A 10,000-nucleotide genomic window follows, 5' to 3' on the forward strand; every position below is an offset into this window, starting at 1 on the left:
CAGTGCACTGAGAGTGATCCGATTTGCGGAGACGGAGCGACCGTAAGATATCCGCTTGGCGTGTGTGGGACGATGAATGCTTTTCAATCTACTCTGCTATAGTCCTCTAGCTCCAGGGAGCAGCGGCTCCATGTGCCAGAATATCAATCTTATTACATATCCAGAGAGCTCTATCGTAAAAGCCTTTCCCCAAGACGGCCATACAGTAGAAGCCATTGTTGCTGTCCCTCCCAGAGCGGCTTATATGTAAAGGGACACGGTCCCTTCCTCAAGACACGACAGTTACGTCTCTATTACGGGACAGCTGAGAAATGAGAATAGAAATTGGTTAAAATATCTATGCACCGCCTCAAGGACTCACAGAGGTGCCCCCCCCCCCGCTCGCCCCCCTCCCCCTCCCCCCTCTGTCTCTTCTAGTGGAGGAAGGTTGCGTGCCGAACATGAGCCACGAGAAATGAGGGAAACTCATTCCTGTCCAACCAAAGAGAAGCATCCAGGAAAATACAGTGTTATGTCCAACAGCAGTGGTGGTCATTACAGTACGCGTGTGCGTGATGCGAGGTAGTCTGACTCCGTTCATGCACAATGCATGTGTGTGTGTGTGTGTGTGTGTGTGTGTGTGTGTGTGTGTGTGTGTGTGTGTGTGTGTGTGTGTGTGTGTGTGTGTGTGTGTGTGTGTGTGTGTGTGTGTGTGTGTGTGTGTGTGTGTGTGTGTGTGTGTGTGTGTGTGTAGTGTGCACAGGTGTGCATAATGCTGCCTGCTCGTGGGTGTGATGAACCTACCTGTATCTCTTGTTGTCCACGGGGACTATGTCCATGGCGATGTAGTACTGCTGATGAGGATCCAGGCCAACGATCTTTACTCTCATAGCAGGAAACATCCGCCTGGAGAGCAATAGAGAGCACAATCAAATATATTATTAATCAAACAATCAATCAATCAATCAAACAAACTTTATTGTCATATCACACTGTTACAACGTAAAAAAGTGGATGAAACTCTTTGTGCAAGCTCTCAATATTGCAGTTTAAAGGAAGGGTAAAAATGTAATATAGAGGAAAGAACATAAGAAGAAGTGCATCAAAAGCAGCAGGTTATACAATCACAGTGTTGTGTGCATGGGTAAAATATTATGCTGATAATCCACACGTAAAACCCTGTGGATTTATTGAACTGTGAGACTGTACAGATGTAACCAAATGGATAAATTAAGCCTGATAGCCTGATGGTTTTACTGTGTAGCCTACCCTGTCCATCCCTAAAGTAAGAACATGTTGTTTTTGTCAACAGAATAAACAATGGACGATATTATGGGATAACCACAGCTGCACGGTGGAAAAATGTCCTCAATTGTTCTTAAAATGTCCCTGAATTAGTTTGAACTGCAGGTTCGAAACAATGTCACTGACAACCAGAGGGAAAATGAAAAAAAGAAGGTTAGTAATTTCCTAGAGTTAATTGTGTCAACATTTTTTTTTTACAAAATGGTAAATTAAATTAACACTCAGGATTTCGCTTAAAACTGTGACATAGTTATTACACTTATACATGAGGTTGCATCATCTTGTTCAAGAAGAATTTTGATTTTTAAAATACCTAATCCTTAAAAATCTTGTCTTATCTTATTTTGTCTTAGCGTAACAATAAAAAACTATAGGAAAGGAAACAAGGGAAATAAGGAAAAAAAGAAAAATAAGTCAGGAAAACAAAAACAAAGATTAGCATAAGGTTATAGCATAAGTGGGATCTTGAGGGACATCAAATATGATTGCTTTTCTTTTAATACCAGGAAATATTCAACACTCCCATTTGCTTGATCTAAATGTTATGGAGCAGGACAGGCCTTCTTGACATGGCTTTTGTTGAATGTGAACAAATTGCTGGGTGACCGTGCATAATTTTAAAACAATAACACTTGTGTGTTTGTACCATTGAAAGTAAACCGAGCTGGATAAGTGCCAGAGTGGCAATGCCTTATTTTACAAAGGGATGCTAAACGGTGTCATACAAAGTCCTGAGCAACTCTGACTCCATTTGTGTACACAATAATTAATTAATTGAAAAGCTCCCTATTCATTATTATACTTTGAAAAGGTATGAATACATTCAAACACAAATTACACAATATTACATTAACTATTAGACTATGTAACTTTTGCTGTTAAAACCGTAAATTATGTGATGTATTAGGAAGATTTTAATTATTATGTGGTATTAATGTGTACTTACAATACTTTATACCTCCATAAAACACAGGTCAATACACTGGAGTGAGGGCTCATAAAATGACGTGTTATGTGATACAAAATCTCCCGAATAATTAATGTACTTACATCATGTTTTCGACAGTTATACTTACACTGCTATATTACAGGTCAGTACAAATGTTAAGCATACTCACTAAATCCCCAGTGTTATTTTAAGTGCACGGATGGAACCAAATGGACCCGTATTTGGTTCCACATTTACTCTCTGAGAGTTAAACGAACACTGAGGATTTTACTTTACAAGACTCTAACGTGTGTTGTTATGACAGACCACACTCTCAACACCCAGGGGAGGGGAGGGCCATGACAGAAATGATCAACCAATGTGTACTCAGCAAAATGAGGTCATACGGACCCCCCACCACACACACACACACACACACACACACACACACACACACACACACACACACACACACACACACACACACACACACACACACACACACACACACACAGACAGACATGTACAGTAGTTAATCATATGTTAATTAGACAGTTGATGTCAACCGTGTCTTCACTTTATAAACAGGCCCTATTATATGCTGTTATTTTTTACTGTCTGCTCGTTTATTTTCCCAACATTTGCCTTTTCAGATGTTTGATAGCTTACATCTCTCAAATGTATACATACAAGAGTAAGTGCATTTATATTCCTATTATTTATTTGTGGTGATTACAGCTGTGTGATATAGGTTACAATTTGACGAGCCATCCGCCCAGTAATGCAGTTATATTTAAGCTGGGACATTCCTTTCATGTATAATTCTTCTATCTGTGAGATCTTTGCGGAAAATATTATAGATCATTAACGTCACAGGAATATTTGGCTATTATCTCTATTGCCAACCTCTGATCCTTGTACTGTCCACTGGTGGTGGCCAGTACCCGAGTAAGTGCATTTTACTTTTCTATCTGTAGTAGGAGTGGGACGATATGAGTAAGTTGGCCCTTGATAATGATATCACGATACACGATATCTGCGCTAATCGATGTGTTGCAAAAAAATAATGATCAAGACACATCATCTGTAACTTAAGAAGAAAAAATATCCATAAATAATCTGGAATTATGCAATTATTCTGAATCTTACAAGATTTCCCTCACTAAAATATCATGTGCAAATAAAATGTCTGGCAAAATAATGTAATAAAGCTGGACACATTGAAGTGCTAAGTATGAGGAAAAATATTGTTGGACAGTGCTTTCTTAATAATAAAATATCATAATATAATATAATATGTATAATAACATATTTGGAAGGGACCCCTGGGACCAAAATTTACAAGACTAGATTAAGCCCTATTTCAAAAATAGTGAAAATAGCCAATCTACTAGCAATTCTATCTAGCCTACTATTTCTGGAAATATTTGAAAACTTCTAAACTTTTCTTTTTATTTCAATACAGCAATAAGCTATTGATATTAAAAAGACAATGTACTTTGCAATTTTTCAAAAGCATGGGCTTTTGAATAATAATATAACAAGCACTCCAGTGAACACAAGTATAGTTTTGATTGAGCAACTTTCACTTGTTGGGTAATATTTGACCAGGAGCAACATATAGTCTATCTACACAACGCGTCGCAATGCGAGGTGTTGTGAGCTTGTAGATCTGCTATTTTAAAATATATATTAAAAAAACATAAATAAAATATAAAATATATTAATAATGAAATGTAAAATATAAAAAACATAAATAAAGGTCTATATACACAGTACACACAGAGGGAGATGTTTGGAGTTAATTCCTCTTTTAGCACAGCTACTTGAAAATAGACGATCTACAAGCTCACAACGCTTCGCGATGCGACGAGTTGTGAGCTTGTAGATCTGCTATTTTTTGAAAAATATAAAAATATAAAATATATAATAACATATAAAATATAGAAAACATAAATAAAATATATAAATAAATAATAAAATATAAAATATAGAAAACATAAATAAAGGTCTGTACACACAGAGAGGGAGAAGTTTGGACTTAATTCCTCGTTTTGCACTTCAAAGGCATGCTTTTTCCCCCTCCTTTCTTTTCATTTAAACGTCATAAATCTGGGACCTTCATAATGAGAAAAGAGGGCTGTTTTCTTACTTCCCCTTCTCTTCTGAATTTATAGGGTTATTATTAGCAAGGGGCATGAAATACACACACAGCTATAGGGCCTTTACTACAGTATGCTTCAGCGGAGAGGGATGGTTATGAGGCCAATACCAATTTAAATCCCATTCATAAAAAGGTTTATAACGAAAGTATACGATGAGGATCGTTGTTTATAAGCCTATAGTTTGTTGTTAATATTCAGAACGTCGGAGAGGGATTTAAACACATTTAAAACCTCATTTGTGTAGCCGACGGTGCAAAAAGAGAAGAAGAATTGATAATAAATTAGAAGCAGAATGTTCCATTTAACTTTAATTGACCTTAGAATCCTTCATTCATCTTATATGAAGTTTCCTAAATTAACCCACCATTAAGATTTATTATTTTAATTTTGTATTATTATTCCTGGACCAAAACACCTTTCTTTGACGCGTCACCGTCGCCGAACTACATAGAAAAAAGTTTGTAGGCTATATTATGCATATATGACTGAATAATTCTGTGCTTTGGGAAAAATAGACGCTGCATCGTAAAAGTCGTGTGAGCCGCAGGCGAGAGAGAGAGAGAGAGAGAGAGAGAGAGAGAGAGAGAGAGAGAGAGAGAGAGAGAGAGAGATGAGAGAGAGAGAGAGAGTGAGGTGTTTCCTCTGAGAACTGTGCAGGTCAAGTTATATGCTCGGTTTGGGTTGTAATTGTTGCCCAAAAAAGAACCGACAAAACCAAAAAAACATGTTTGAAAAGAGATTAATTAGAAACAGGTCTCTCTCTCTCTCTCTCTCTCTCTCTCTCTCTCTCTCTCTCTCTCTCTCTCTCTCTCTCTCTCTCTCTCTCTCTCTCTCTCTCTCTCTCTCTCTCTCTCTCTCTCTCTCTCTCTCTCTCTCTCTCTCTATTCCCCGACACACCTCGCAGAGCACAAGGATCCATGGAGATCAGATGGAATCCAAAACGCTCGCCCCAAAACACAGTCGCCTCGGGGCAAATCCGGCGACCTCGGAACAGTCGCCACCTGATATTCCTAAACGTCAGTAAAACTATGCCTAAACCTAACCTAAGTTATTCCTAAACATAACCTCAGTAAAAACTATGCCTAAACCTAACCTTATTCCTAAACGTAACCTCAGTAAAACGGTGCCTAACCCTTAACATATTTCTAAACTTATCCCCTCAGTACAACAAATACAAGAATACAAGAACACTGGTGGGAGCGAGCGGTCCGCGAAAAGAATGGGGGTGAGCGTGTTTTGGGGCGAGGCTTCCGGAACCCCCTCGCGCTCACACGTCATGGAGGCTCCTGCAGGCCTCGTGATTAGACAGCAGCGTCCGGAGCCCTGCTGCCCCGTGCATGTGCAACACATTAGCACCCCTCAAAAACATACCGTGTGCACTGCAGCGGTCACGTCGCGCGCACGCGCCTGCTCTTTATCTTGGGACCCAGTGTGCCCCTTGTCTTATCAGATTTTGAAATATATGGGCCCCAACTTTACTCAACCCTTTAACCTGCGACTGCGACGTGCATGTTAATAGTAATTCAACCGCATTTTACGTGCTGTGTCGACTGTGCGTAAAATGCGTAGGGTGCGCGTGCGCCATATATGGCCACAGAGTGCGATACTGCTCGTAGGCCTAAACTAAACTCTGGATGTATTTTTAGCCACCAACAGTAGGCCTATTATTAATACGCACCAGGCATGAATAGGTGGCGGCGTAGGCTAGCCTACACAGCAACATCCTCATGTTGAACGTTTGGTTACATTTTGTACTTGTATACACACTCGGAGTTAAAGTACAGTATGTGCAGTGGTGGAAAAAGTAGGCTATACTAAAACATTTTACTTAAGTAAAAAAAAGTATCAATACTGCAATGTAGAAATACTCTGTTACAAGTAAAGTCCGGAATTCCAAATGTAGGCTACTAAAGTACAAAAGTATTGGTATCAAAATGAAGGCCTACTCAAAGTACCAAAAGTAGAAAGTAGCTATTCATTATGCAGAATGTCCCATTTCACAGGTTTTCAAGTGTAGAAAATGTATACAAATCTTTTGAAAATAGCAGATCTACAAGCTCAGAATGCATGGAGCTTGTAGATTTCAAATGTATATAGGGCTGAATTGGTTAATGCATGTTTTGTAATAATAATTTAAATCTACAAAGTAACTAGTAGCTAAATAAAGTTTTCAAATAATTATAGTGGTGTAAATGATAGTAGGCCTATATTTGCCTCTGAGATGTAGAGTAGAAGTAAAAGCACTGCAAATTGGAAATACTCCAGTAAAGTACAAATAACTCAAAATTGTACTTAAGTACAGTACTTGAGTAAATGTACTTATAGTTACTTTACACCACTCTGCTGTTAATTACCTTCCAGCCTTGGTTATGATCATCTCGGTGCCGATCTCGTGGAAGCGCTTCCACAGGTCCGCGCACTGCAGCTCCACCTGGATCTCCTCCATGGAGGCCGGTGGGGGCGAGGGGTCCCCTCCTCCTCCTCCACTGGCCTGGGGGGCCAGGTGGTCCGCGGGGGACCCGAAGGAGCACGACGTCCTCTCGGCCAGACCCTCTCCGTCTGAGCCGGGACTCGCCTCTGAGTCTGATGGAGAGAGAGAGAGAGAGATCAACGAGATTAGAAGAAAAAATAACGCGTTGCTTCCAAAAAACACACCGCATTCAGTGGTGGAAAGTAACTAAGTACATTCACTCAAGTACTGTACTTAAGTAACAGTTTTGAGGTAGCCTACTTTTTACTTTACTGGAGTATTTCCAATTGTCAATACTTTTACTTCTACTCCACTACACCTAAGAAGAGACAAATATTGTATTTTTACTCACGCATAGGCTATAGGCTATAGTATTAAGGTTTATGCTTGCTTAAAAATATGTTATTCCGAAAATAACGAGTAGAAGTTCCACAGGTTTAAATGAAAGAGTCTAATATATATAATATAATATAATATTCAAGCCTCAAGGTTGATCCAGATTCGAAGCCACGGCTATTAGGTCTAGTAGGCTACTTGGATATATTACAGACGGGCCTATATAAGCTTATTTGTTATTCCATATTACCATCAAATGCCTTTAGTTAAAAAAATCCCTATAAGCTAAAGAACTGATTAAATAACCAATGTCCAAGCATTACAACAAATAGCCAATTTAAAAGGTAGGCCTATTAGGCCTACTCTGGAACAATTTAAACACAAATACATCATTTCTCAGTGCGCTATTTCTCTTTCTCAGAACCAGAAACTAATAATGTATTATTTATTGAGGGCTCTGACATGAGTGGCTAGGTTGACTTGGCAGGCCCGGCCATACAAATAATGGTTATGCAAATTCAAAGCTACCGACGGACACACACTGGACAGCGTCCCAGGTTTACCCACCGAGCTGCGCGCGCGCGCGCGCACACACACACACACACACACACACACCCACACACACACATGCCAAGCAAATGAAGACACACAGCGCCGAGTGACGGGAAGAGGAGGGGAGGACAGACTGGAGAGACCGCAGAGAGAGAGAGAGAGAGAGAGAGAGAGAGAGAGAGAGAGAGAGAGAGAGAGAGAGAGAGAGAGAGAGAGAGAGAGAGAGAGACAAGAAAGAAACAGTGGTGGGAAAAGTACTAATTTTTTTACTGAAGTAAAAGTATCAATACTGCAATGAAATACTCCATTACAAGTAAGTCCAGAATTCAAAATGTAGTTGAGTAGAAGTAGCCTACAATAGTATTGGTATACTTTTCAGAAGTTTTCAAATGTATGAAATTATTTAGAAAATAGCAGATCTACAAGCTCACAATGCGTTGCATCACAACCATTGTGAGCTTGTCAGCTATTTTCAAATGGCCAAAATGTATATGGTGGTTAATGTATGTTTTGTAATAATAATCAAAATCTACAATATAATATACAATATAACTAGTGACCAAAGTTTTCAAATAATTGTAGTGGAGTAAAAAGTACAATATTTGTCTCTGAGATGTAATGGAGTAGAAGTAAAAGTGCTGAAAATTGGAAATACTCCAATAAAGTAAAAGTACCTCAAAATTGTACCTAAGTACAGTACTTGAGTAAATGTACTTAGTTACTTTACACCACTGACAAGAAGACCGGAGAGACCGCAGAGAGGGAGACAAGAAGAGACGGGGGCCCAGACGTTTCATCGTGTTCTTGAGAGATCTTTTCAGTGCGATGGCAGCCCTAAAGCCTAATTTATAGTTACTCCGTACTCCGTATAGTAGCCTATACAACATAAAGAACAGCGTATAGCATGTAGATCTGCTCTTTTATGACAAGACACCCACGTATAAATTAAGCTCAAACCACATACAGGCCTACTAGTGAGGGAAATATGTAACAAAAAAAGGCTCAGTTGTTCACTTCCGGCAGAAAGTGTGAAAATTTGCATATGGCATGTTTGAAGTATGCCGATTTCAAATTTTGCCGGATCCAAGCACTTTTCCCATGGGATCTGGTCGTAAAATGAGAATTAAAGATGGCCGCCAACGTTTTTGGTTCAATTAGGTTTTGTATTCCAATCTTTGACACCTCATCACTTTTGAATGTGAAACAAGTTTGTTTTGATGAAATCCAAATTGTAACGCAGCAATACTTTGACATTTTCAGTTTCTGTAGATTAATTTAGCAGATTACGGTCTGTTTTTATGGCAAATTTGATTGAAACCAGTGTTACTCCAAAGTGCTTCATCTGAGCCTCATGATGTTGGTGTCTCTACCTATGTTTTCAGGGGTATTCTTTCACATGAGATCATATTACTGGGTTCACACTTATTTAATATTTTTGTAGCAAAACTCATTCTTCAAAAATAGCATATTAGATGGTTGACAGTGCATGTAACGGACCATCAGGAACTTCCAAATGATTCCCCAGATACCCATCGTGAATTTGTCAAGGGGAACTTTGTCATTGCACAAGTTCTCTGCTTTGGCACACGATCAGATGCATGAACAGCAGAACGCTATTGTGAAAGGTGATGGCGGAATTGTTGTAATTACTGAGAACTAGACCATACCCGGTGAAGGTTATTGCACGTCCTGTAGCGCGGTCCCCCCGCGGGTCCCCCCGCGGCACCCCCCGCGGTCACCCCCCCCCACGGGCAACCCCCCACACACCCCCCCGTCGCGGAACCCCCCGGGTCCCGTCGCAAACACACACACACACGCAACGTTTAGCGCGAGTCGTCTCGTGCACGCACACACAGAGCCAGCGTGTGCGCACACACACGGGCACATGCGACGCATGCGCAGTTCGTACTGTACTGTACGGTACGGTACTGTACTGTACTGTACTGTACTGTACTGTACTGTACTGTACTGTACTGTACGTACTGTACTGTACTGTACGTACTGTACTGTACTGTACTGTACGGTCTGTACTGTACGTACTGTACTGTAATGTACTGTACTGTACGGTCTGGACTGTACTGTACTGTACTGTACTGTACTGTACTCTACTGTACTGTACTGTACTCTACTGTACTCTACTGTACTGTACGGTCTGTACTGTACTCTACTGTACTCTACTGTACTCTACTGTACTGTACTGTACTGTACTGTACTGTACTGTACCGTACCGTACCGTACCGTACGTACCGTAGACGTTCCTTGCAA

At 40.1% G+C, this 10,000-nt stretch overlaps 1 protein-coding gene across 2 annotated transcripts in view; it reads right to left on the reverse strand.

Annotated features, from left to right (window-relative positions):
- Nucleotides 1-10,000, reverse strand: part of tbx15 (T-box transcription factor 15) — a 52,198-nt gene that overhangs the window by 30,104 nt on the left and 12,094 nt on the right. For both annotated transcript variants that reach the window (XM_080413129.1, XM_080413128.1), the window contains exons 2-3: nucleotides 6,732-6,960; nucleotides 784-885 (exon numbers count right to left, since the gene is read on the reverse strand). In XM_080413129.1, coding sequence (XP_080269255.1) covers nucleotides 784-885; nucleotides 6,732-6,960 — 331 coding nt within the window. The remainder of the gene's footprint in view (nucleotides 1-783; nucleotides 886-6,731; nucleotides 6,961-10,000) is intronic.

Source organism: Gymnoscopelus braueri (genome assembly GCF_963280865.1).
Source record: "Gymnoscopelus braueri genome assembly, chromosome: 18".
Taxonomy (NCBI): domain Eukaryota; kingdom Metazoa; phylum Chordata; class Actinopteri; order Myctophiformes; family Myctophidae; genus Gymnoscopelus; species Gymnoscopelus braueri.